Source organism: Ursus maritimus, unplaced genomic scaffold (assembly GCF_017311325.1).
Source record: "Ursus maritimus isolate PB19 unplaced genomic scaffold, ASM1731132v1 scaffold_12, whole genome shotgun sequence".
NCBI lineage: Eukaryota > Metazoa > Chordata > Mammalia > Carnivora > Ursidae > Ursus > Ursus maritimus.
The window spans coordinates 1,548,414-1,575,699 of NW_024423564.1; the positions used below are offsets into that span (position 1 = coordinate 1,548,414).

Genomic DNA, 27,286 nt, shown 5'->3' on the forward strand with positions numbered 1-27,286 from the left:
CAGCCATTGGGAGACACCAGGAGTTACCCAGGAATGGAGGTGTTGACGGTAGCAGAGCGTGAAGCTCCAGGGTGGGGCAGCAGTGGAGGATGGCGAGATGGGAGGGCGGGGGAGGGAAGGGACAGCTGCCTGCCCTCTCCATGCCAGGTGCCACGTGCTGTGGCGTGGCTGGCTCCCGCTCTGCTGTTTACCAGCTGGGAGTGAGAGCAGGAGGAGGTGCCAGGGAGCCGCCCCGCTGCATCTTGGCCCCTGGCCAGCCAGCCTGTTGGGTAACCAGGAGAGCCAGGCCCAGCTAATCAAACTCTGGACCGAGGCTGTGCGGGAGAAGTGGCCTCCAGGACCTGCACCGGTCTCACTGTGCCCTGAAGCCCACCGAGTCTGGGGGCTCTGCTTCCTCCAACTAGTGCAGTGTGGCCTCTCCTGGCCCCTCCTATCCTGATGCTCCTCTGCCCCCACACGCTCCTCCAGCCCTGCAGTGAGCCCCTGACAGACCAGGAAAATACGGAGGCATCGGCAAGCCAGGGAATTCTAGGGAAGGGCGGCGAGGTGCAGGGGCTAAGCAGGCAGAGGCCTCAAGAAACGGAGGAACCGTGGGATGAGTCTGACCTCATCCTGGAGAAGCAGCACAACCCCCCCCAAAGAAGCCCTCCCTTCCCCATCTCCCCGTTCTTGTCACCTCTCTTGGTCAGGTAGAAGACACGCCATCCTGAAGTCACAAAGACCTGGCTTCAAATCACAGTGCAGCCACGTATTGTCCTTGGGCGAGTCAGTAATATCTTTGAGCGTCATGTAGCTTATGGGTAAATCTGCAATAATGGTGGGTGTTGCGAGGATGGAAGAAAATCAGAGATTTACATAAAATGCCTGGCAAAGGGCCTAGCGCACAGTAGGTGATCAATAAATGCTAGTCCCCTTCCCTTCACTTGTTTCTCCTCAAGGCTCCAAACTCTGCTCCTCTGGTCTCGCCCCGTCCCCTCCCGCTGCCAGGCCACTCTGCCAGCCACTCCTTTCCCCTGCCTGCTGACGGGCCAGGTGCTCCCTCCCTGCTCCCTCCTCCCTCCCCTGGGCCCTGCTCCCTGCCCTCCTGGGCAGCCAGGGCAGCAAGGACGGCACCAAGGGAGCTGCCCCATGGACAGGGCCCCACAGAGACAGCACCGAGCCTCGCAGGGTAAGAGGCCCATGGCCCTGCAGGCAGGTGGAAAGGACTTGCCAGGAGGTTCAGAAGAGAGAGAGATTGGAAGAGTCTGGTCAAGAAGCGAGGAGGAGGAGGACAAGACAAGAAAGGAGGAGAGAGATGGATTGGCAGGGGACACAGGCCAGTCTTGATGGAAAGTGCAGGAGAGGCAGGAGGAGGGGCTGGGGACACAGCGGAGGAGGAGAGCATGGAAACTGGGAGAAGCAGGAAACACATGGAGAGGAAAGAAAGGGAGCAGTGGAGAAGGGAGAGACAGGTGCAGGGCGGGGTGGGGTGGGGGGAAGAGCAGAGCCCAGGAAGGGTCAGAATGTGGGCAGGCCCTCCCAAGCGTATGCGCCCCCTGTGAGGAGCTGGTAACACTGCTTTACTCAGGCGGCAGAACCCTCGCAGTGGCTGGAAGGCTGGCCGCTCCGCCTTCTGTTCACCAATGGAGGACCCTGTCCTGCCTTTAAGGGTGACAGACTGAGGGCTGGGGGAGGAAGCAACCACACCCTGTCAGCTGCCCGTGCCCACTAGCCTGGCACTTTCCTCCCCACTGTCCCAGAAGTGTGGGGTTTCATTTCTGCTGAGAATGTCAGGCAGTGGGAGACAGAGTCAGGCAGTCTTTGGCCCCACGCATGGTCTAACTCAGGGACCCTCTCAGAGCAGGGCCCGCGGCCGCATGCTTGGTCCGCTATGAGCACCGAAGGGAGTGAGTGCCGGCAGGCTCTGGGGCCACCTGGTGGAGGAAGAAGTCCACTGCCCTGGCAGGCAGCTGGCGGGCGAGGGGAGCACCCCCACCCCAGGGCTGCTCTGAGGTGCAAGGCTGGAGGCCAGAGAGAGGGTGCCACGTCAGGGAGGAAGCTGGGTGGGGCCAGTCAGGATCAGGGGGAGGGGGGAGGGGCCGGATGGAACCACTCCTTCCCTGGGCAGTCCTCCCCCACCCCACCCCAGCAGAGCCCAACCCTCCTAGTCCGTTCACCCCCACTCTGCCCTGTGGAGGAAGCCACCAGTGGGGAGCATCTCCTGGGCAGAGGGACAGTGTGTGGGGATGGTGGAGAGGTGTCCAAGATTGCGCAGCGGAAGGAAGACTAGAACAGGAGAGCAGATCCAGAGTTTAGGGAGACTATAGAGGACATAAGGGCTTTTCCTTGTCGGGGACAAAAGGCTGGCCTCGTGCTCTATGAGGAGCTGCTGTGAGGTTGTAGGAAATGGACCAAGGTCTCGCAGGGGAAGCCTCTTCCCAGGGGCCCCCTCGGTAGGTGTTCAATAAATGCTGTAAATGAATGACCACCTTCCCCACCCACTCCACTCCCACCGCCACCACCGCGGCCACGACGTTCTAGCTAAGGCTTCCCCCTTAGCAGCTGCCCCTCGGAAATATGTGCATCCCTGCCCGCCCCACGTCAGCCCACCTGGGCACTCTACTGCCTGCTCTCTGCCTGGACAACCCGAGGAAGGGATTCCCTCCTCTGCAGGCTGGAGGGCCAGAGGCCAGGGAAGGCAGAGCGGGGTCTGTGCTCACAGCTCTCCTGCCTCTTCCTCCAAACATCCTCAGCGTCTTACTCTCAACCTCCACACCTCTGGTGGTCCTAGGGGCTTTCAGGCACAAATAAGCAACCGAAAGCTTTAACTCCCACAGAGATGTAACTCTGGCTGCAGAATATTTATCGCGGGCCTCTAATGGGCCCGCCACTATGAAGGCTCTGGGACTCACAAGGTCAATGAGGCAGGCAGCTTCCCAGCTAGCGGGAGAGCCTCATTTCATGGATAATGACACAATGATAGCAGTTAGGTAACAACGTGGGGAGTGTCGGGAAACCAAGCGCAGTGCTGAGTGTCAGCACAAGGGCCGGGGAGAGGGGCCTCGGAAGCCTGAGGGATGAGGGGAAGTTGGCTTTACGCTGACCAGGGTGTCAGGAAGGGCATTCTGGGAGAAGGAATAGTCCGGGGAACTCCCAGAGGTAGTGAGAAGCCTGGCGCTTCTGAGGACCTGCGGGGCAGAGGATGAAGAGGGGGTGCTGTGGAGGAGGGTCCCACCTTCCGCTCAGACCCCAGGTTCTGGAGGAAGGAACGAGGTGGGATGGGGCCTGTGATGGGGAGGGCTGTGTCTCCTGGTGCCCGTGGTCTTCAGCTTTTGGCCCCGGCCCCTCTCTTCTCTTTCCAGAGCTGCTGGCTGCAAAGAAGACCCACACCTGTGAGTAGAGGGTAGGGGCGGCAGCTGGTGCTGGGTGTGGAGACATGGCTAGAATTCAGCGGGGCTCCTGGGGGTATGCACCAGACAAAGGCGGCTCCGAGCAGGCCCAGACACAGAGGGGCCGGGCAGAGACTGCGCCTAGGGAAAGAGGGGAGGTGGGGAGCCCAGCAGGGGGATGGGTGAAGAAACCTCAAGAGCAGGGCCAGGGGAGATCAGGGGGAAGCCGGCAGGGAGGAGGAGGAGGAGCGGGGAGAGAACGATTATAAAAGGAGTCCGTGGGAGTCGGAGAGGAGGGGTGCTGGACAGAGGCACAGGTGCTCGCAGAGGGGAGGAGGGAGATAGAGAGCAGGAGGAGGCAGGGGCAGCCTCAGGGATGCAGGGAGCCTGCACCACCAGGCTCTGTGGCAGCTGAGCCCTGTTTGCAGTTCATCTCGGTGGTTAACACGTCCCGAGGTGCGAACGAGCCAGGCTGCGCAGAGCTGGAGAGCGGGAAAGCCTTCACCTCTGTAGGAAACGTGACACACAGGGACACTCTGGGCCCTGAAAGACCGAGGCAACAGCATGTGGGAAGGGGGCTAGAGCTCAGGAAGGACTTCCCAATGGATACTGGCGAGTATGTATCCTCTCTAGGGTTCTCTCAGCACATCAGATCTATCCCCCTAGTTTGTGGGAGAAGCTACTATTCACCCATTCCGCCTCAGTCCCAAAGCTCATATCCTATCAGGGCCATGCGCGCCCTTAACAGCCTGAGGGTACTCTGGGGGAAGGCTTCCATAAGCATATGGCCCTGAATTAATGAGGCCCGAGGACCACTCTGGGGCAAGAGAGACCACCCGCATTTCTCCACGGCGCTCCCTGGATTACCCACCAGTTCCTCCTGAGAGCTCACTGAGCCCGCTCTAGCTTCCAAGATTGCCTACAGCCTCCCTGTTTCAAGCAGAGAAGTCTCAGAGGCAACAGCATGGCCTGGTCCCTGAGCTGGGCAGACAGGGGCTGGGGGGCCATCCAGGATGCTACATCCTCCTGGGTGGGGGCTTGCTTTGCTCAGCACAATCCTGATCGGTGCCTCGCCTGCCCCTAGCCACAGGGCCCCACGGAAATGCTGAGCAGGGCCCTGGGAGGAAAGCAGGTCAAGGAGTGACGTGCTCGTGAGCTGGGGGATGGGAGCCAGGGACCATATGTGGGTGGGGAGGGAGATGGGGGACTTTCGGAGCAGCTGGAACTGGAAGAGGCTATGCTCCATTCCTACCTTAACCTCTTACCGCAGAAACCTTGGCCAGGACCACGCCCCCTTCCCCCTTCCCAGCCCACTGGTCCTGTGCGATCATGCCCCCACCCCCACCCCAGAGTGTCCTATGAGAAGCCGGGGTGACAGCCCCTCCCGCAATCCACTGCCCGGGTCCTGAGAGCTAGAGGCAGGCCAGCAGGGCAAGGCCTGTACCAGGCTGAGGAGCTGCTAGAGGCCTGGCAAGATCAGAGGCCTCTTAGGAAGTTTGCTGCAGAGAATCCAGAAGAGATTAATGACTCCCCCGGGGTGGCAGGCTCAGAAAAATAGGTTCCAAATTGAGATAACCCCAAGGAGGGGGTCCAAGACAAGCCCAAGAAGGAAGAACCCAGGAGGGACTCCCAGACCAAGAGAGGGCCTAGCTACTGAAGGGCCCTGAAGAGGGAACCCCCAGGCTGAGGTACCTCACAGAGCAGATATGAGGCTGAGAGAGCCCCTCAGAAGGACCCGCAGGCCAAGAAACTCTAGACTCACATGCCCGGAGGCTTCCCAAGCTGAGACACCCTCAAGAGCAGACTTGAACCAGAGAAACCATCCCATTCCTCAAGTGGGATCTGGGGCTAAACTGCCTCAGTTTGAACCCTGACCCCACCACTTACTAGCTGTGTGACCTTGGGCAAGTTACTTAACCTCTCTGTGTCTCATTTTCTTCATCTTCAAAATGGGGATAATGGTACCTACCTCATAAAGTATTTTGTGAGTATTAGATAATCCATATAAAACCTTAAGTGTTTCTGGCACAAAGTAAACATTATTATTATTATTACCATCACCATCATGACATCATTATCATCATTATCTGCATTCCAATTTCAGTTTTGCTCTTGAGGAAACTTCTGACAGACTAATACTTCCTGCAGATAGCGGGTATTTGTCTGATGACTAGTCCTGGTTCTATTATCATTTATTCCCTAGCCCCAGGGCATGAACCACGTCTGTAGGGAGGGCATGAGCAGGGTGGGTGGTGGGGCAGCCTCCCAGACTGCACCCCACTGGGTGGCTGTTGGCAGTCTACAGGGTCTCAGGTGGCACAAGCCCCTGCCCCCGGGGCAGGCATCCTGTGACTTACCTCTAGAAACATCCCTGGCAAAGAGTGTCAGGCTCGGGTCCTCAGTGGGAGGGGTAGTAGGAACCTGGCTAGGTTCCTGTGAGCTCCATTCTGGTTCCCCAGCCAGAACTACCCTGGCGGGTGGAAACAGCTTTTACCGCGTGTGGCTGTCACATGTGGTTTTGGAATTTTCCAACGCCCCCTGCAATTGGCTGCCCCGCCCCTCACACCCTGCCCCAGGCCCAGATTGGCCACGTGGGGCGCCTGTCATCCTACTCGCTGCACCCCAGAGGGGGTGGGGATGCAGTGGGGGGGGGGGTTGTCACTGGGCCACCTGTGTGGTGGTGGCTTAAACCCCCCTGGCCCAGAAGAATTGGGAGAGAGCTAGGTGCAGAGCTGTGGGCTGAGGCTCTGCAGAAAGGGCCTCACCCCCAACCCAGCTGCCAGCTGTGCCCCATCCCTGGACCAGCCCCTGCTGAGGACAGAGCGCTAAGGCGGCAAAGCCCAAGGCTCAGTCATGAGAAGTAAGTGAATGGGGCCACCTGGGAGTGGGGAAGCCTGGATGCTGTTGTCATCCCTGGGCCTCTGGAACAGAGGGGTGTCTTGGGGACAGTGTGAGCAAAGCTGAGTGCTCGTTCTTGCCGGCAGCATGTGTCCCCGTCAAGGCCAGTGTCTGCTGGGATACAGGTGGAGTCGCTAAGGGTCTAAGAGCAGGGTAGTACGGGGCCATAGAGGAACGACTCTGTCGTGGGCCCTGGAAGGATCTGCAGGAGTAGCTGAGGGGCTCTGGCGCTCGTTTAACAAGAAAGGATTGAACCCTGTGAGGCCAGTGCTTCGCCCCTGATCCTGCCCCTGCCGCTGTAGCAGAGGGAGGCTGCTAACTCCCACTGCTGGGCTTCCCTCCATGCCTCCAACCTGCCCCCGAGGGGGGTGAAAGAGGAGCCCGAGGGGCTGCTGTGACCTGAAGCAGCAGGACAGGGAGAGGCAAGGCAGACGGGCAGGTAGAGAGGGTCAGAACCCCACGTCCAGGTCTTAGCGCATGTGTGCGCGTGTGTGCCCATTTTCAGTCACCCATCTGATGAGGGGGATAGGGCAGGGGAGACGGGAGCAGAAAGCCTTCAGCTTCACCCCCTCCCTGGTGTGGGGTCAGCAGCTAGTGGGCAGATGTCTGGGGCCCCTGTGCTTTCTAGCAGCGCAAGGACGGGTAAGTCAGACAATCCCTGTATTCATGGAAGGAAAGTTAGAGAGCCTCTCGGAGCAGGGGGCAAATAAGGAAAAGGGAAGCCCATGTCCCTGTGCCCTGAGGCCTGAGGCAGCCCCAGCCTCAACCTGGGGTCTTCCCACAAACCACGGAAGGGAGGCCATATTGGGACCTGGAAAGACCCATGGGCTGAGAGTCTAAAGACCAGGTTCTGGTGCCAGCTCTGTCACTGACTAGCCACGTAGCCTCAGGCAAGCCGCTGGGCCCTGGTCTCTTCATCAGCAAAACTAGAGAGCTGAACTTAAAAACAAAACCAACATTGGAGAGGCTCCCAGTTCTGAGGACCCAGGACCAAGGAGAGAGCCCTGGTCCCCAAGGTGAGCACCCCCAAGGCGAGCGAAGGCATCTCAGCTCTCACAGGACATGGATGGAGAGGAGGCCATAGACAAGTGTGAGCTTGGGACCAAGATCGCAGTGCAGGTGTATGGGCTGGGGTGGGTCAGGAGGGGAGAGGAAAAGAGCCAAAAACTTCCACAGGAGGAGGGGCCCTTTGGAGCTTTCGTTTCCTTCTAGCTCCTTCCGATTAGCAGCAAAGGTTAGCAAACCAGTCTTCCCAGAAACGGCCCCCAGTCAGCAAATCCACCCTAGTAAGCAAGGGGCTTGGCAGGAGAGCCGAAGTCCCCAGGACTGAATGAGGGAGCTTCTACGAGATATCCCCCCAACAGCTCCATCCAGGCTGGTAGATAGGAGAGGGGGTCCCCTCCGATCCGGGGGTGGATGCCACTGGTCCTTCTCACTTGGGCATCTCTGGCTATCTCACGGCCCCAGGTTACCTGACTGCCCCCCCCCCCACGCCACACACACACCCAGTGAGTGCCAGCCACCTCCACGCCCTCTGACCATAGCCAGAGAGAGGCAGCACATTGGGGGCTGGGGACTGCGACACACCCAGGGACCAAGGGACAGACACAGACCAGGAAATAAAGAGCGGTGCAGAGGCCAATGGTGTCCTGATGGAGCTATAAATGGAGAAATACCAGGAAATACCGCCAAAACATCGCAGTGTGAAACCCGAGGCAGAGGTGGGGCACAGAAGATGGAAAGGTACGCAGACACAGAGAGAGATGCAGAGGGAGGAGGACGGGCAGCCTAGGGGAGACGCGGAGTACTGATCGGGGCTGGAGAGGCAGAGAGGGGGAGGCATGGAGTCCATGGAGGTTCTGAAAGGATCGCACAGCTCCCTGCCATGGCGACCCGCTACTGAGTAAAGAGGAAGTGTCCGTTAGCCAGACTCCCAGCCAGCCAGAGGGATGGTGGCTCTAGCCATCTCTCTCTGAGGACATGGCCAGTGTGGAGCCGAGAGGCGTGAGGCCCCAGTACTGGGTATGGATGGCGAGGTGGGGGGCACGCAGGTGTGAGGTGGCATGCCTGTTTTTGCTGTGCCCTCATCTTTCCAAGTCTGGTCACAATAATGACGAGCAGTGGGCCAGAAAGAAGTCCAGGTCCCCAGGGTGCCATAGCTCTTATCCTGAGAGCCCAGGGCCACGTGAAGACTTCACAAAGGGCCCCCTCCTTCCTTGTATCACCCCTGAACCTTTGCCTTTTCCTCTCTTCCATTCCTAACAGGAATCCCAAACACCCCCAGCCCAAGGTACTAGAAGCCGGAGCATCCCAGCCTGTCCCGTACAGTGAAGCGTGGGTGTTGGTATCCCCACCCCTCCCAGGGGCTCCCTCCCCTGCCCTGCCTCTGTGCCCCTGACTCAAACAGGGAGCAGGGACTTTCCCATGTTAAGAGTTGTCCTAACGAAGACAGCCCTGGGGTCTCCTCTCGTCCTGCATGGCTAGTCCCTTCTGAGATCTAACCTCTACTCCTACTGCGCCTGCAATGCTGTCCTGGGACTCCGGGCTCAGAACAGATGGGGATGTCTGTTTGGGGAAGGGTCAGTAACAGGGCAGGGCCTCAGCTCCAGAGCCGGAGTGTCCCTGGGTTCCATGTGTCCTGGAACAGCAGAGCCCTGTGGAAGAGAGATACAACCTGGAGGCCGGGAAGCCGCTGACTGTGACTTGGGGCTCCCACTCCTCAGAGCTTCTTCCTGGTGATTCATCCCCTCCCCCCATTCACTGGTTGTTTTCACTCAATTCTTTTGTTTCCCCTCCTTTCTCCTGTCCCAGACTGCGGGGGTGGCGGGGGCACCAGGAGGGGTTTCAGGTGGCTGGCTGTCTTTCGTGGCTTTTCAGAACCCCAGACTCTCCCTCGCCCACCTGAGTTTTAGCTTCACTACTTTCTCAGCCCTGGGATCTGGATGTCTCAGCAGAAACTTCTCACCCTGGCTTGGGAGTGGTGTTCGCCAGGTAGAGTGGCTTCTCTCCTGGCCCCCCACCAACCCTCCCCCTCCCGCTCCCCTGTGGTGGCACCCACCAGTGTGGTTTCCAGCTTTGCAGAAGCTGTGGGAAGGAGAGCTGAGAAGGGAGGGAGGCTGGTGACAGGCTGGGGTACACAGGGGACCCCTGGCCAGAGCTGTGGTCTCTGTGCCGGTAGGGGGTTGGGGGGAGCTAAGCTAAGAAAAAAGTTGCATTCCTCTTTCCCATTCACTCATTCATCTCTGCAGAGGCCTACTGAGATGCACAAAAGCCAGTCCACACCCCTGAAGGGACTCTGTCGGTCAGGCGAGCTGCTCCACCTTGGCCTTGGAAGCCTGCCCCAAGACACGAGTAAAGGCAGGAGGAGGTGGGCGCTGCAGAGGAAGAGCTGGGACAGAGGGAACCATGTCCCTGTGGGTCTTTACAGTAGACACAGTTCCGGCTTTAGTTCCACGGGGGGTCCTCTCTGAATTCTGTTCCCAGCCCACCTCCACTCTTCGCACTTTTCCCCTGCAGCTAGTAACCTCGTCCCCTATCCCCTATCCCATTTCCTCGACGTATGTGGGCATCTCATCCTTACAGGGGGTATGGCTTAACGGGTGGGAACATGGGCTCCTGAGTTACAGAGACCTGGGTTCAAATGGCACATATGCCACATCAGACTGTGTCACCTTAGTCAAGCCACTTACTCCCTCCTGGACTGCTTTCTCATCTGTAAAACAGGGGCAACGCAAGTAATGCCTACTTCCCAGGGTTGTCATGATCATTAATGAGACACGTACGCGGAGCCTGGCCCAGGCTTATGTCTATCATTACTATCCCCCCTTAATCACTGTCCACTGGAGAAGAGGAGAGAGAAAGAGAAGAGAAGGAAGGCCCAGCTGGAGACTGACAAAGCACCAGGAGAAGATAAAGCCCCACAGCTCCTCTGACTGCATCCACTCTCCCGCAGGGCTGGGGGACGTTCTGGGGTTTGAGGGGAGAGATCCCCCTGGGTTAGAGCCCCTCCTTTGCTCCTACCACTTCCTCTCTGTGGCGTAGGGCACCTGGACAAGGCCCAGGGCTGGCTTCCTAAGGTGGCACTGGGCCAGGCTCTGGATGCATTCAGAGAGCACTATCAGTGAATCTCACAGCTGTGGGAAGGGTGAGATTAGAGGGGTTTGAGGGAGGGGAAGACAGACCACCTTGTCGCTACCGGATTTGCCCACATAGGAGGTGTACATAATGAGCTCCCTGGGGGACTCCAGTCTCTGAAGCAACCCAGGAGAGATTCATTTTCCTTGCCCAGTACCGTATCAGGATGAAGCTTTAGAGGTCTCCCAGGCTGAGGAAAAGACACGAGAATGAGCTGGGGGAAAAGATGGCCAACCCCATCCTCATCCCCCAGGAGGCGCAGCCTGGCCCAAAAGCCCAAGACGACTAAATTCTTGCTACTCAAAAGTGTAGGCTGAGGACCAGCAAGCGTGGGCACCAACCAGAGCTTGTCCAAATGCAGAATCTGGGCCCCAGACGTGAGTAGGGACCTGCTCGCGAAATGTTCACAAGATCCCTTGGTGATCTTAGTTGAGACGCAAAGGACTAGAGTCACGCAGTCACTAGATGTGTTCAGGAGCTTTCATGAGCTAGTAGGCACTTCTGTCTCCTGGGAACGGGAGTGTTTCCTTTGACGGGCCCTGGGAGAGAGCAGCGGTGAGGTACAAAGATCTTCCTGAAGCAGCGGGGGCCTCAGGGGCTGGCCTAGACAGGCCTGACCTTTGCTTGGTTCGAGTTCCTGGCACCGTCAGGCCCTTAGATGGTAAGTTCCTGGCAGGCCAGGCTCCAGGGCAACAGTTTGAGTAATCCTGTGATTACTCAGCTCCCCCTCCCCAATCTGGGTTCCCATCACCTGCTGCTTCAGGCAGGGGCTCAGGGGTAGGTTGTGAAGGTGAGGGATCCGAGGTGTTTTTCAGCTCCTGCTCACCCCACTGCCACGGCTGCCAGCCCTTCCCGTTCCCCCTCCCCGCCTCCACAAGTCACGCTCACGCGCACCGGTACTTTCTCTTTGAGGTTTCAGGCAGATGGCATTGAAAAGAGTACAGGTGGCAGGGGAAGGAGGGAGCAGTGGGAGCAGAGGGCCCGATGGTGCAGGCAGGGTGAGGGGCAGGGCACTGGGGCCAGGACATCACTGTGGGTTTTTCTGTGTTTCTGCACCTGTTTCTCCATCTCAGGGTCTAAGTCTCTGTTGTCTGCCAGTCCCAAACCTCTTGGTCTCTCTAGCTCAGAACCTCTGACTCTGTGTTCCCGCCTCACCGTGCACCTCTGCCTTGGGGGCCTGTGGGTGGGGAACCCTAAAGAGTGGCTGGCCTGGTGGCTGGGGTCCGAACTCCAGCGTCCCCCCGGCACAGGTATCTGGGAAGGGTGTCCATGGCTGGCCACGTCATCCCATGAGACGAACAAGGTCTGGGTTCCAGTGCTGTGAGGCTCCTGGGGCCGGGACCAGCGGTGGGTCAGGTGTGGGGTGGGGAGAGATGTGTCTGGGTCACCTGTGTGGTTGGCGTACACACGCACGCGGATGTGGCTCTGGGAGAAGGGAAGAGGCAGGGAGGCCTGTGGTTGCCTGCTGGGCTAGAGTCCGAGTTCCCACTGTGGCTTGGCCTAATCTCCCCTCTGCTTACTTTTTTGGGTGACCCACGTTGGTTTCTCCCCTCTCTGGGCCGAGGGCCACTGTGGAGAGAGACCCACGCTGGTGGAGGGGAAGGTGTGGAGGCGAGCACAGACGCTATGGGGCCCGAGCGCTTCTGCTGGGCCTCAGGGCCCGCTGCGTTTCTTCGCCTTCAGCTCTGCTCTGTGCTAACAGCGTACGTACAGTCTGCCTCTCAAACAGCGCTTTCCACGGGTAATGTCATCACGCCTACCGTCCTACCTCCGTCATCCCATGGACAAGCAATGTCCTTTTCTATCCTGATCTCACTGACAAGGGAACCTGGGCCTAGAGAATCTAAGTGACTTGACGTACAGGTGCCCCCACATTTTCTGCCCCTTTTCCAGCCACCAGTCCCCTCTTGTTCTCTCTTCCCTTCTGTGCATTCCAATCTGCTCTTCATTTACTGGAAAGAATCTGAAAGGCTCACTTGCCATCTGTCCCCAACAATCACAGCGTCCTGGGTGGGTGCTGGGCAGGCAAGTGGGGGCTGAGGTGGGGAGAGAACAGGCTTCCTGTGGAGGAACTTCCGATAGCCGCAGGCCCTGTCCCCCATGAGGTGGCTGTTCACTCTGCCCCAGCTCAAAGCCGGCTTGAGGGGAGGACGGTCTCAAGATGAGGCAAACAAAATTTCAGGGGGTGGTGGGCAAGCCACAGTCCCCTCCCCACCTCACGTCAGGAGGCCCTACACACGACCAGGGTCCAGGCCTGGGCCAGAGGGAAGCTCAGCGGAACCCAGGTTTGCCCTACAGGCCAGCTGCTGCCTCCACTGACCCTTGGGCTGGGACGTGGTTGGGGGCCGGTCAGAGAGGAGCTGGGGCTGCGGCGTTAGATCACTTTTCTGACCTGCTCAGCCTCAGCCTCCCCACTCAAAGGGGAGGCAGTAGGGCCCCAATGGCAGAGAAGAGACCCCCGTTCCCTTGGGATGGATGAAAACCCCTGACATAGTGGGAATCCCAACTCCCCTTCAAAGATGAGCTGGGATAAGGCCAACTGCTAGTCCCTGAAACTCAGTAGAGAGCTGTGGCACTGACAGGGACAGGGCAAAGTAGAGGAGAAGTATCTGGAGCCCTGAAAGGCCACGATGAGCTCAGTGGGCAGCTGGGGGTCCTACTGGCCAATGAACACACACTAACACACAAACAGGTAGGTGTGCCCGCTGGCTCACAATTACACGTACCTTCCGTGTGTACACACACCCTCCAACATGCCCACTGATGTATGGACCCCAAAAGCCATGTACACGGAACAGTGTAATGGAAAGCAGGGGAGCTAGGGTACAGACTCCGCTCTGGGGCAAACTAGCTGCACGAACCTGGGCCAACCACCTTGTGTACGCTCCTCCATCAGGACAGGGAAGGGAAGGGAAGGGAAGGGAAGGGAAGAAGGAAGGAAGGAAGGAAGGAAAGGAAAGGAAAGGAAAGGAAAGGAAAGGAAAGGAAAGGAAAGGAAAGGAAAAAAAGGACAAAGGTTGAATGAAATGGTCTCTAGTCCCAGGCAGAGCTAACATTCATGATTGGTGCACATACAATTGGGCCCATAAACACAGACACTCTCCCATGTGGACTCACGCAGAGCTGTCCACTCTCTGCTCCAGGGCCTGGGGCCTCGGCGCCCTGTTTGATTCTCGCCCTGAATCGCCAGCATCTGACAGACATGGCTTGTTGAGCCGTCTGCTGGGCTCCACCTCACTCCTCCTTACCTTCTCTGGGCCCCACTCTGCGGACCCTGTCCTCTTGGCCCCTGAGCCTTCCCTGCCAGGCTGAGGATGGTCGGCATCTCTACCCGGCCCAGGTGCCTCCTGCCTGGCACACCACGTCTCCCCCCCCCACCGCCATGCCTCACCCTCTGCCCATGGGAGCAAAGTCTGCTGGGGGAGGGTGGCCTAGAGGAAGCCCCCTGGGCGGGAAGCAGGTGTTGTAAAGCAGCGAGAACTCCTAGGTCCCCCGGCAGGAGGGGGGCAACTGGAGCTTTTCAACTCGAAGGGCTGAGCAGGTGGCCCCTCTGCAGCGGTATCTTCTGTCCCTGCAGGGCTGACACAGCTCCTGGCTGCCCCGTGAGACCGAAAACGGCCTCCCCAGACCCTTTGCGGAGCGGCATTCGGCACTGCACTTCTTCCATTTTGCGAGAGGGGAAGAGCAAGCTGGAGCGGGGCGGGGAAGCATCGTGTCCCTGGATCTACCAGGGTCAGGTCCCTGGGCTGACCGTGTGTTCTTTCTCTCTTCCAGCACAAATTGAAGTGATTCCTTGCAAAATCTGTGGGGACAAGTCATCTGGGATCCACTACGGGGTTATCACCTGTGAGGGGTGCAAGGTGAGCGTTTGCACACGCGTACACACACACACACACACACACACACACAGAGTCCCTTCCAAGGCGGGGAGAAGGGGTTCTGGGGCCCTCGTTCTGACTCCAGGGATGGTCTCCCGAGGCAGCTGGGGAGCTGCTGGAGAAGTGCCTCACACAGGAGGGCCTTGTCTTAATCTGGGGACATGACTGCGTGGCAATTGTATGGTCGCTGAGAAAGGGAGGAGAGAAAACGGACTGGTCGTAGGGTCTGGGAAAGCTGCGGCCAGAGCCTGGGCTGGAAGCCCTGGGGCCCGGGCTGGGCCTGGCCAGGGTTGGCAGCCGAGGGCTCTGCCTGCCTTCCCCAGGGTTTCTTTCGCCGGAGCCAGCAGTGTCACGTGGTCTACTCCTGCACCCGCCAGCAGAACTGCCCCATCGACCGTACCAGCCGGAACCGGTGCCAGCACTGTCGCCTGCAGAAATGCCTGGCCCTGGGCATGTCCCGAGACGGTGAGGCCAACCGGGCAGACCCCCGGGCTTTCCCTGGAGCCTCCAAAGAGGCAGCCTGGCCTGCTGTGCCAGGCAGGGGTTACCCTGTAGAAACGTCCTTCCGTGGGGCCTGCGCTGGCCATGCCCCAAGGGGGTGCACCTCACCAAAGCTCCTCGTGGTCCCCACGGTAGGCTCTGCTGGAACAGCCCCTTTCCCCAACATCCCACACTCCTCACTTTCTTCTTCCCGGGACGGATTCTCCTCACTCCCTTTGCCTGCGGCCCAGTTACCATGCAGCTCGCACCTCGTCCCGCCTGCCCCATGGCTGCAGTACTAGCTCCATCTCCCTGGCCCCCCAGCCCCATGCTGGGACACAGGACAGTGGCTAGGACTGGAGCCCGAGGCAGCCGGAGAACCACCTGGAAGGTGGGAGGGTGGGGAGGGCTGCTGTTCCCCGTGCCTTTCTCCTCGATATTCGCCCACTGCCTCAGCGCAGCCCCCATCACCACAGAGGGAGCCCAGGGCGGGGTTGGGGGAGGCCTGGGGTGATGAGGAGCCAGAAAGAGCCTGTCAGCACTTTTCAGCGCCCAAAATAACAAAGTGAAAGGAAACACGCAGGGGTGCAAAGGGGCAGGCGGGGCGAGGGGCTGTGCCCCCACACCTGGGAGGGGTGTGGGGGGAGTGAAAAGGCAGGAAAGAGAGAGCAGAAGAGGATGTTCAGAAACAAGCCGCGGAGCCTGGGTTGGGCTGTGGTGAGTATCTAGGTCACCAGGGAGCCTGCAGGCCTGACCACAGGGAGACCTGTGTTCTCGGCTCTCCTCTTCCTCCGACCCTCCCAGACAGGCGAGGTGACCCCAATACAGCTCGAGGCCCCCAACTCGACCACCCCCAGCCCCAACATCAGGAGGCCAGAGTCCTCAGTCCAGACTTACTGCTTGAATTCTGCTACCAGCAGAAGCTGGTTTCCAGCTGGGAGAGTTTGCTCGGGAGACGAAATGCCTGGGCTGGACTCAGTCCTGCGGCAAACACCTGCAAGAGGTGGGAGGGGTCTCGAGCAAAAGTGGGAGCCCCCAGGGGAGGTTCTTAGGCCACACTGGAGAAGTTCTGCTTGGAGCCACTTCTTCAGGGAAGAGCAAGTGAATTCTGTAATGGTCAAAATGCCTGTCGATGCTGCCCTGTCCCCTGTGCTCCTGCCTTGAAAACTGATCCCTGACCTCTTTCAGCTGTCAAGTTCGGCCGCATGTCCAAGAAGCAGAGGGACAGCCTGCATGCCGAGGTGCAGAAACAGCTGCAGCGGCAGCAACAGCAGCAGCGGGGACAGGTGGCCAAGACCCCGCCAGCGGGGGGCCAGGGAGCCGACCCCCTCGCCTGCCCCGTAGGGCTCCCGGATGGGCAGCTTCCCCTGGGCTCCTCACCCGACCTGCCTGAGGCCGCGGCCTGCCCCCCTGGCCTCCTGAGAGCCCCAGGCTCCGGGTCCTCCTACCTGAGCAGCTTGGCCAAGGCCGGGCCTGACGGGGCCTCATACCACCTGGAATACAGCCCCGAGAGGGGCAAGGCTGAGGCCAGTGAGGGTTTCTACAGCACAGGCAGCCAGCTGAGCCGTGACAGATGTGGACTTCGTTTTGAGGATGCCGGGCATCCTGGGCTCGAGGAACCAGGACGGGGCCCGGACGGCTACTGCAGCCCCAGTTTCCACAGTGCCACGGAGGCGTCCTATGCCTCCCTGACGGAGACTGGTGAGCAGCTGGGTGGCGGAGAGGGTAGGGATGATGAGGGAGGGGCTTCCAAGAGAGGGGCCCTAGTCAGCACCCCATGTACACCAATCCTGAGCCCAAGGGAGCTGCGGGGTCGAGGAGGGGAGGGAGAGCAGGGGTAGGCCAGGACGAGGAGCGCGCTTTGTACGGGTAGGGTAGCAGCTGGCTGAGGTGGGGCCTGTGCCTTCCTCCTCCGGCCTCAGAGCACCTGGTGCAGAACGTTTGTAAGTCCTACCGAGAGACGTGTCAGCTGCGGCTGGAGGACCTGCTCCGGCAGCGCCCTAACATCTTCTCCCGGGAGGAGGTGGCCGGCTACCAGAGGAAGGTGAGGCCAAGAGACCATGTGGGAGGGGGTGGGGGGCAGGGAAGAGAGGGGTACCTGCACGTGCTAGTGGGCTAGGGCGAGGCAGGCTATCACAGACAGACACAAGTGCGTACCCATTTTTAAAATGGGGTGTATGCGTGCTTGTGCGTCTGTGTGTGTGTCTATACCCTAGCAGATGGGCGAGAGGTTTTCCTTTTCCCCTGTCTGTAAACGTTTTGCCGGGCCTTCATCCTCCCTCCTCCAGCACCCAGACCTTGGTGCGTACAGCCCTCGGTACACTCTCCTTTCCTGTCCCCTCTCAATGACAGCAGTAGTCGGAACCCTGATCACCGTTCGTTAAACGCCCCTTCTCTGCCCAGTACTGAATGTTTCCCATAAATGACCCTCCATCGTTACGACAGCAACCCATGAGGCTGGCATTTATTTCTGTTCTTAACAGACTGGGAAACCGAGCTCAGAGAAGTGAGCACACTTACTCTAGGTCCCACAGTAATGGAGCCGCAGCTACACTCAGATCTACCGGGCTCCTGAGTTTATGCCCTTTTCTGTCACACTCTTGACAATACCACCTGTTCTAAAAACACTCGTTTGGCACTGAAGTTTTGCCTCTCTACATTATTAAGACCTTTGGGCCGGTCTTTTTGGGGAGAGGGGTATGTGCTTCTCTTCTCATCAAAATGCAAACTCTGAGGGCAAAGCTGCCTCTCCCATGTTTTTCTTGCCCCACGACAGCTGACTCAGGCCAGCGGCTGGTGGGAGCTCCGTGAGCGCGCCACGTGACAGGGATTGACCCCGAGTGCGCATCTGTGCTGAGGATAGGCTGAACACGCCAGAGCGGAGAGTGTGGGAGCTCTGAACCTCACGCCCGCAGTTTATCAGTCTGGGCTCCCAGGGCCTTGGGAGGGCGACAGGTCATAAACGGGGCTACAGTGGGACCCTCCTCCTTCCTTCCAGTCCATGTGGGAGATGTGGGAACGCTGCGCCCACCGCCTCACCGAGGCCATTCAGTACGTGGTGGAGTTCGCTAAGAGGCTCTCAGGCTTTATGGAGCTCTGCCAGAATGACCAGATTGTGCTTCTCAAAGCAGGTGCCCAGGGAGGGGGGCAGGCCTGGAGGGAGGGGGACCGAGCACGCAGCGGGGCGGGGCTGAGCGAGGGAGACGGCTTAGGGAGAGCAGGACACTGAGGGGCACAGAGCCAGCTCCCTGGCTTTGCCTGACTCCTGCCTGCATGTCCCCCCCTCTCCCCAGGAGCAATGGAAGTAGTGCTGGTGAGGATGTGCCGGGCCTACAACGCTGACAACCACACGGTGTTTTTCGAAGGCAAATACGGTGGCATGGAGCTGTTTCGAGCCTTGGGTGAGGGGCAGGGGAAATGGGAGAGACAGGAGTTGGATGGCAAGCCCATCTAGAGTCCCAAGACCCAGGCACCCTCTCTTCAGGGCAGGTCACCCCTCTGCTCCAAACACCAAGAGGGTGGGTGTCCTCGGGTGCCGTGGCCTCCCCCACATTGCTCATTCTTTGGTTTTTCTCTCCCTCAGGCTGCAGTGAGCTCATCAGTTCTATCTTCGACTTCTCCCGCTCCCTGAGCTCCTTGCACTTTTCCGAGGACGAGATTGCTCTCTACACAGCCCTTGTGCTCATCAATGCTAGTGAGTGTCGTTGGGCTTGCCTAGGGGACACTCAGGTGGCAGGGGAGCAACGGATATTGAAGGGTCTGGACCTTCGAATGTGGTTAAATCTGGGAAATGGCTTTAAAGAGCAGAAGGAAGATTCAGAGGAGCCTCAAAGAGGGAAGCACCCTCCAAGGTGGGGTTGGAGGAATGGGGAGCCAGGTAGCCAGGAGGGTGAGAGGAATTGCACCACTTCCCGAATTCTCATTTGCTCATGAGTTCTCATGTCAGTGAGTCCGGTGAGGCCACACATTGGAATCACCTGGGGAGCTTTGAAAAGTGATTCTTCCTGGGTTCCACTCCCGGAAACTCTGAGGTCATTGATCTGGGCACAGCCAGAGCACCAGGATTTTTTACAGCCTCCCGCGAGTGATTGTCATGTGCTTGGGAATCACTGCTGTGCGCGAGCTAATTTGGAGACGGTGTGCTGCCGTGGCAGGACTCTGGATACCCACTACACGGGAACGGAGCAGGCTGGGCTGAGCCAGGGGACGCTGAGTATTTGGAGAACCTGGGAAGTGGGTCGAGCTACTAACCAGAGTTTCCCGATCAAGACTCTCCGTTGTCTGGCTCTGCCGATGAGTAGAGACATGAACACGTCCTTCGAATTAGAAATAAAGACTTAAAAAATGATTTCTGGCTATTTTATGGAGCCAGGGCAAAAGTGGTTTGTCCGTTGGAGTTAGCCACAGATGGCTGCAGAGGCCCTGCTGCTGGCCTAGAAGGCTTCACCACGGCCACCTGCTATCGGGCTCATCCTTGGCCAGGCGACAGGGCTCTGTCTCATTTTTCCCTCATAGGGGAATCCTAGCCCTGAACGGGCTATATGAAATATCAGGGTACCAGGGAGAAGGCCGCTTGGAGTCAGGAGATTAGATGTTCTTTTTTTTTTTTTTAAAGATTTTATTTATTTGAGAGAGAGAGAGAGAGAGAGAGAAGGTGAGAGGGAGAAGGAGCAGGGGAAGGGGCAGAGGGAGAGAGAGAAGCAGACTCCCCGCTAAGCAGCTGTGGAGCCTGCTATCGGGCTCATCCTTGGCCAGGCGACAGGGCTCTGTCTCATTTTTCCCTCATAGGGGAATCCTAGCACTGAACGGGCTATATGAAATATCAGGGTACCAGGGAGAAGGCCGCTTGGAGTCAGGAGATTAGATGTTCTTTTTTTTTTTTTTTAAAGATTTTATTTATTTCTTTTTTTTTTTTAAAGATTTTATTTATTTGAGAGAGAGAGAGAGAGAGAGAAGGTGAGAGGGAGAAGGAGCAGGGGAAGGGGCAGAGGGAGAGAGAGAAGCAGGCTCCCCGCTAAGCAGGGAGCCTGCTGTGGGGCTCGATCCTGGAACTCTGGGATCAGGACCTGAGCTGAAGGCAGACCCTTAACTGACTGAGCCACCCAGGCGTCCCAGGAGATTGGATGTTTTTATCTCTTTCATCTCTCCCCAGTTTTCCTTATAGACAGCTAGCCAAGCCCCGGGCCCCAGAGCTCTTCATGATCAAACCAGGACGCACACACACTCAGCCGAGAAGGCTGCTATCCAGCACACACGTGATACATCCTTTCGGGGGAAGTTAATGTCCATGTTCTTTCTTGTTCTCGCTGTGGTCCCATGCCCTCCTTCAGACCGGCCAGGGCTCCAAGAGAAGAGGAAAGTCGAGCAGCTGCAGCACAACCTGGAGCTGGCTTTTCATCACCATCTCTACAAGACTCACCGCCAAGGCATCCTGGCAAAGGTAGGAGCAGTCCCTGAGGTGGAGGAGCTCAGGCCCAGCGCCGGAGCTGGGCTACCAGGGCTTGTGAGGGCCAGGCTCCAAGGGTACAGAGTAGGAAGTGCTTGAGTGCCACATTGCGCCGGAGAGCTTGCAGCGGCATGGGGACCAAGGGGGTGAGCTGTCACTTCCATGTGCGTACAGACGGGAAGTTAAGAGAACTTGGAATTGGGAAGGGCCGACAGGAAATAATGTGGCTTAATATAGCCAGCACTCACCCAGCACCTGCTTGTGCAAGGCACCGTGGAATGGGAAGATACAGGGAGGCGGTCCGTGCCCTCACTGGGGGTTTTGAGTGTGGTACAAAGTGGCTCGTGTACCAGTAACTCTAATACAGAGGAGCACACGGTATGTGCTACGCTAGTAATGCGATGAACAAGGTGCTGTCCCAGACATGCTGTCATCCTCAGTCAATAGGACAAGTATTAAAACCTCCTTTTAGCGATGAGGAGACTTAAGCAACTAGTCCAATGGTATGATTACATGATTGGTAAGTAATAAATGCAAGATTTAATCCCAGTGCTCTCCCACCATATCCCTGTGCCCCTGATAGGTTACGTTGATAAGAGATATTGGGGGAATGTTATGACAGCATGGAACAGGGATTAAAAATAATTTGGAGTATTACTCGGAGTGGGACATAAATGCTTCCTAGGAAGGTGGCATTTAAAGTCGGCCATGACGTATGTCAGATTTCAACAGACCTTCATGGGGGTGAGGCAGGCATTTCAGGCTATGGGAACAGTCAGCAAAAATAAGGAGGCAAAATAGTACATATATGGGGACTAGCTCATGGTACATTCCGACTAACACGTAAGATTGGGGGCTGGCATTGAGTGATGAGGGCAGGGAAGTAGCAGAAGACAAGCTTGAAACTAGGTCAGGTAGCAAATCAGAGAGGACTTCCAGTGCCATATTCAAGAGGGAAGGCTTTATTTCCAGGCAATGGAGAGCTCGGGAGGCTAGCGGAATGATGTCATCAGAGCTATTATTTAGGCAATTTAATTTGGAAGCAGCATAGGGGAAGCATTTATGTAATCGTTCAAGCAATGGGCCCTTGCTATGTGCCAGGCACAGTGAGTGCTAGGTGCCGAGGACAGAGAAATGACTTACAGCACAGTCTATACCCTAAAGAACTTCAAGTCTGGGCGGAAGGCTTGGAAGGAGAGACTGGAGCTGGGAGCACAGCTGGGAAGCACGTCTGGTCGGCCCCACCTTCAGAATACACCCCCCCCACCTCCCACCATCGCCCCTCCCCATCAGTTCTTACGTGGCCTGTCAAGAGGCCTCTGGCCCTTGCTGGTCCATCCTGCCAAAGCCAAGCAGCCCAGGCCTCAGCCCTGCTGTAGCCGCCCATCCCGCCCATCCCGCTGAGCGGCAGCTCTAGAGTCTGTCATGGCGGACTGGTCTCCCTTATGACCCCGACTTCCTTCCTCCCCTGCGCTCCTCCCCCTGCCCCCCCGGGCACCTGCTCCAGCAGCACTGGCCTCCTTGCTATTCCTTCGGCACCTCATGCACGGTGGCATCTCAGCGCTTTTGTACCTGCTGCTCCCACTGCCTGGAAGGTTCTTCCCCTCGTCTTCCAAATGGCTTGCTCCATCTCCTCATTCTGGGGAGGTTTCCCCTGACAGCCTGATGCAAAAAACCCTCCACCCCTCACCCTGCATTATTGTTCTTTAAGAATTTCTCAGACATATTATATATTTGTTTTCTGGCTCCCTCGTTAGAATAGGCATTTAATAAAGCTAGACATTTTATCTCATTCTACTTTATTTTATCCAGTGATATGTCACCACAGCCCATCACAGTGCCTAGCCCAGTAGGTTCTCAACCATCCATGAATGGATGGACGGACGGATGGGGAGATGAAGCTATTGTGATAGTCCGGACAAACTCAGACTAAACCAGGAGAAATGAGGAGGATGAATCCAAGAGACATCAAGAGATCTATGCTGCCTGGTCTTCTCTGACTGCCCCTTTCCTAGGAAACTAAGTGCGGGGGGAGGGGGGCAGCTAGTGATGGTCCTTTCAAGCCGAGCTCGGTTATACAGGAAGCTGCAGAAGATGAATGGTTTTCTCAGCCTTTCCCCAGCGAGGTCGCCCCGCCTCTGTCTCCTCATGGGTCTCTGGGCCTCTTTGGTTCCCCTCTGGCTGAGTACTGGTGGTGCTGGGTACCTGCTTGGAAACTGTTTATAATTCAAACAGTTCCTGAGCATTGTCATATGCCAAGCATTATGACAGGAACAGAGGATGCAGAGAGAGGGAGACAAGGAGAGACCCTACCTAAGGAGATTAAACCTAGCAAGGGTGGAAAGGCAGAAACTAGACCATTTTCCTAAAATGGTGTTTACGTGCTACCTACACAGAGGGAAGCCCAAAGGAAAGGCCCCTCGTGCAGGGAGAGGTGATTAGGGAAACAGTCCCAGAGGGGTGACACTTGAAAGTGAGGAAGCCTTAGCCAAGCAAAGAGTCAGAAAGGCCTTCCAGGTGAGGAGGACAGCATCGACGAAGGTCCAAGAGGCACGCGATAGGCTACAACAGAGTCGCAGGGTCTCACTATTGTATGAGTAGAAAGTGTGAGTTAGAGCGTTCACCAGGGTTCATTGTAGGAGTAGCAAGAATGTGATCGGGGGTTCACTCAGAAAGCACACACCTGTCCCGCAGCAGCCCTCGCGTGCCTCCAGTTTCCTAAACACATACCCCCACTGTGATGGGACCTAATCCAGCCACTGCCCCAGTGCCAAGTGCAGAGGGCGAAGCAAGGAGGGTTGCCTAGTCCAGGAAGGAGAGGACATCTTTGCTCTGGGGAGAAGGCTGGAGTACTGACCCTCCTCCCCTGTTAACCCACCTCCAGCTGCCGCCCAAGGGGAAGCTTCGGAGCCTGTGTAGCCAGCATGTGGAAAAGCTGCAAACCTTCCAGCATCTCCACCCCATCGTGGTCCAAGCTGCTTTCCCTCCACTCTACAAGGAACTCTTCAGCACTGAAACTGAGTCACCCGAAGGGCTGTCTGAGTGACCTGGAGGAGGGACTCCTTTCCCTTCGTTAGAGCCTACTGGCCGTCCTCCCTGGATCTCCTCCCACCTTCACATTTTTCTTGCCTGTGCTCCTGGAGGGTGGTCCCTGCCTGTTCTTTAGGGGTGAGCAATTGCTGAGACTGGTTTTCTGCCCACAGCCTTGCCTGACAGTGGGCCAAGAGCCAGAGGGTGGCGAGGAAGGAACACCATCTCCGGCCTCAGCTTTGTTGCGTCTCCTTTCCCATGACCCTTCACCCCCAGCTTCTGAGACGCCTGGGGTGGCACATAAGGACCTCTAGGAGGACCATGGTGTCCTCAGGGACACCCTGGATGAACGGAACTCAACTCTGGGCTCAGAAGCTAAGAACAGGACTTTAAAATACCTCATTGCATTTCCCTGTGGGCTTTGGCTGGGGAGATGCGTCAAGCTCAGAGACTGGCGGCTGGAGGCCGGAAGGACCTGTATATAACATGAATCCAGACCTTTAGATTTTCTGCTTCCCCCTTCTTCTCAGCTCAGCAAGGAAGTGGTTGGGCATCCTGCCCTTTTCCCAGGGTCTAAAAAAAGGTGGATATGTGGAGGATAAGGATGGGAGGGGGTAAGGGGCTGGGATAATTTTTTAATGGGATTTGGGTATAGGGATAGGGTACGATGGAGGCCAAGAGCATCATAGATAGAGTTAGAACTCAAACCTCTTGTGTGCACTTTAGAAATAGACTTCGGGGGTCAGCACACATCTGATGAGAGACACACATCCACACACAGGTGAAACACACTCACAAACTCCAGCCGCAATTATGCACCTCTGTGGACACATTCCATCTGACACAATCTCTGTCTTCCTTGAGGTCACAGCTCAGAGGTATTTAGTGGCCTCAGGGAAAGAGTCCTAACCCTGAAGGACCCCAGAACATTTTCGTGGTGCGCCAGTCCACCAACCTTAGACCTGGGGTGGCCCAAACTCAATCCCCGCCCCAGCTGTCTTCTAGTACAAGAAACCCCAAAAGAAGAGATGGCTGGACACCGGTCAGTCAGATGCCCCAGACAGAGCCCTGGAAGAGTCCTCCCGCCATCGTGCGGAAAGGAAACAAGACAGTTCCATCCCAACTCTAGCAGGGAGGAGACCAGGGAACAGGACAGACCCGTTGCTCTGGCTGTGATCATGCCCCAGCACTTGTCTTGGCTTCACAATCGCTGTGAGCCCCGCTCTGAGGGATAAACAGCCAGTGATGTGGGGGTGCTGTGTGCCTCTCAGGGGCGGGGTTTAGTTGGCCAAACATAAACCCCAGCTTGTGCTATTCTTCATAAAATGATTTTAAAGGCCAGAGGTATGTGTGGCAGGGGCGGCGGGGGGCGGTTCTTAAATCAGATCATGGGCAAGCTGCTCTCCTGTCTCATTCCCGTGTGGAGACCCCGGTTTCTAGCCCAGCAAGAAGCCATGAACATCATAAGGATTGCAGCCCCCACTCTGAGCAGCCCCCCAGGGAGGCTTGGGAGCGGCTCCTCAGGAACCCGCAACAAGGGGTCTCAAACTAAGCTCCACAGCAGACGTTCTGGACTGAGAACTTTCCCCACAAAGTGATACCCACGGGGGCCATTGGGATGGACAGGCTGCACAGAATCGCCCTGCATCTGGGAGACTCAAAGACAGCCCTGAGGAAGGTGCTTGGCCCCAGACCTCCCCAGAGGGGAGTTAGGATGTCCACAAGAGACCCTCTCGAGCTGCTGGCTGCCTCTACCTCCTGACCCCTCCGGGACCCCAAGTCTCCCCCTGCGCTCCCTCCCCTTCGCCACCCTGTAGTGGCGCTTGCTGCAGCCCTCCCTGGTTGCTTTATTTATTTATTTTGCACCAACAGGGTTGCTGCAGACTCATTCTCGCCTGGTTTAAAAAGAGAGAGAGGAAAAAAAAAAAAGGAGAAATGCTTTCTGGCTCTTTTCTCTACCTCGGTCTTGGCAGCAGCGGCCACAGCAGCAACAGCAGCCACAGTGGGCAGGCAGGCGGGAGGGCGGCGGGTGGCCGGCAGCGAGGACTGAGACACTCCGGAAAGTACAGCCCCCTGCCCCCGGGGTGCAGCTTGAATGGGACGCCCCCCAGCCCTGCACAGATGCGGGGTCCAACTTGATGCCACCCTCCAGCTACTCCGGTAAGTGACCCCACCTCCCGTCCCAAGGCTGCAGCTGCCCTTCTCTATAACAGTCTCAGAGACGAGGCCAGACTAGCGTGCCTGTCAGGCTAAAGGGTTTGTGCCCCTCTTGTCCCTCCCCACCAGCTGCCCCCGTCCCCCTTCCCCCGTCCCCGCCGCCCTGAGCCAGCCGTTGATCTTGGCCCCACCGGACTTCAGACTTGGATGGGAAAACTCAAATGTCCCAGAGACCCCTGTGGGGAAGGACTCTAAGGAGACCTCCCTCCCTCTCCCCAGGGCTTCCTCTACCTCTGGGAAGGGCTTTTCCACATTTCAGTGTGGAAATCCCAGAAACCTTTCCCCCAAGAGCCCTCTCCCCACGCAGGTCCCCATGCCTCAGTCAGGTCTGCTTTAAAGGGATATCCAGGTTCAGATGTGTCTCTGGACTGCCACACAGACCCAAGAAGAAAGCTTTCTGTTCCTTGAAGAGATGATGCCCCAGACCCCACCCCATTTAAAGAAAGAAGTGGTTCTGACACCCATTTCTTCCTACAAAAGTGGCTGGAAGCCAGTCCTGTAGCCATGGAGACTGGCAAGGGAAGTTTGTGATTAAATTAGCCACCTTATAAATAAAGAAAAGGGGTTGTCCCCAGATCCCCCAGCCCCTGGCCCAGCAGGCTTTGGGGACTAAGAGGAAACTCACAGCAGTGGGAGGAAGGGAAGCTGGGTTACATGCTTCACTGCACTTTTGCTGAATGCAGAGCAAAACGGAGGAGCAAGAACTGCAGCAGTCGTAATAAAGAGCTAGCTGTCAGGTGGACTTCCCAGAACAGGCACGGGGAGAATGAGGGAGACTGGGACACGTCTGTCCCTGGAGAACTCTCAGCATGCCAGCGATACCTGCTAGGTTGGCTGGGGACAAGGAGCCTGGTCAGCAGCCCGGGTCTGCCCCGGGCCACTCTCTCTCACCCCCACGCCTTGGGATGGTGTCCTGCATCCCTCTGCCTCTGCGAGCTTCAGTTTCCCACCACCACCGCAGGAGAGCCGCCAGAACAGCCCTTCTAAAGGAGGGCTGCAGAGCCTCGTTCCAGTCAGGTTCCAGGGATGTGGTCCCCCGGACTGGGAAGAACTCATACCATCTCTTAAACTGCCTCTCCTAAATTCCATGTGGGAGAAAATGGGGCGTGTGGGAGAAAGCTGACCCTTCAGGGCCCAGACAGCCTGAAGCCCCAAAGGCCATCAGGACCTGCAGCTGGAAGAAACCCAGGCATCCTGCCTCCCAGGGAGGATCATTTGTCTCTTGTCCCATCTCTTTAGCACTCCCTTGCCCATTCCAATACCTCCTCTCCCTTATTCAATACCCTGTTGACACTGAACAGAGTGAGTTGAGGGTGAGTTCACCAAGCACCAGGCCCCTTCTCCTCTAGCACCTCAGTCAGTGCCAGGTGGCCACTCGACTCACCGTCATCCTGATTCTGCCCAGGCCCTCGGTTCCCAGAAACCCACTTGCAGTCTACAAGCAATGCACACGGCCTCCCCCAGAGATCGCTGTGCCAGCCTAGGGCTCCCCTGCTTCCCACCCACAGTACCGGGCCAGGCGCTGTCTCTCACTTGTCTATGCCTCCCTGGCTCACAGTCTGTCTCTTGTGTATGGCTCAGACGGCTGAGCCCAAAGGGGACAAGAGAACTCCCTCAGATTCACACATTGGACTAAATCAAAACACCACCGAGGAGGAATAGAAGAGACTAGAGACTAAAGAGACTAAAGACCAAGCAACAAAGCTCAAACCTTGGGCATTCCTTGGGTCGCTCACACCCCCCGTGTCATCTACAGAGGTCGCCCTTAGGGTTCTTGTGGGGATTCAAGTGCCCCCTGCAGCCTGTGCGGCGGGGGGGGGGGGGGGGGGGGGGGG

General features: G+C 57.4%; 1 protein-coding gene across 5 annotated transcripts; it reads left to right on the top strand.

The window, feature by feature from the left end:
• The first annotated feature begins 1,106 nt into the window (after positions 1-1,106).
• Positions 1,107-23,737, top strand: RORC (RAR related orphan receptor C). Of its 5 annotated transcripts, none has more exons than XM_008695640.2 (11): positions 1,107-1,168; positions 3,342-3,371; positions 14,175-14,260; positions 14,602-14,743; positions 15,947-16,459; positions 16,681-16,802; positions 17,757-17,889; positions 18,052-18,159; positions 18,342-18,452; positions 20,089-20,198; positions 23,089-23,737. In XM_008695640.2, exons 1-11 carry the CDS (start codon positions 1,129-1,131, stop codon positions 23,248-23,250), a joined length of 1,557 nt encoding a protein of 518 aa, XP_008693862.1. In that variant the 5' UTR covers positions 1,107-1,128; the 3' UTR covers positions 23,251-23,737. The 5 variants fall into 5 exon arrangements, with proteins under 5 accessions (XP_008693862.1, XP_040482672.1, XP_008693864.1 ...); XM_040626740.1 differs by lacking the exons at positions 1,107-1,168; positions 3,342-3,371 and adding exons at positions 9,149-9,257; positions 9,515-9,633; XM_040626738.1 differs by lacking the exon at positions 1,107-1,168 and having other exon boundaries at positions 3,014-3,371.
• Positions 23,738-27,286: the final 3,549 nt, after the last annotated feature.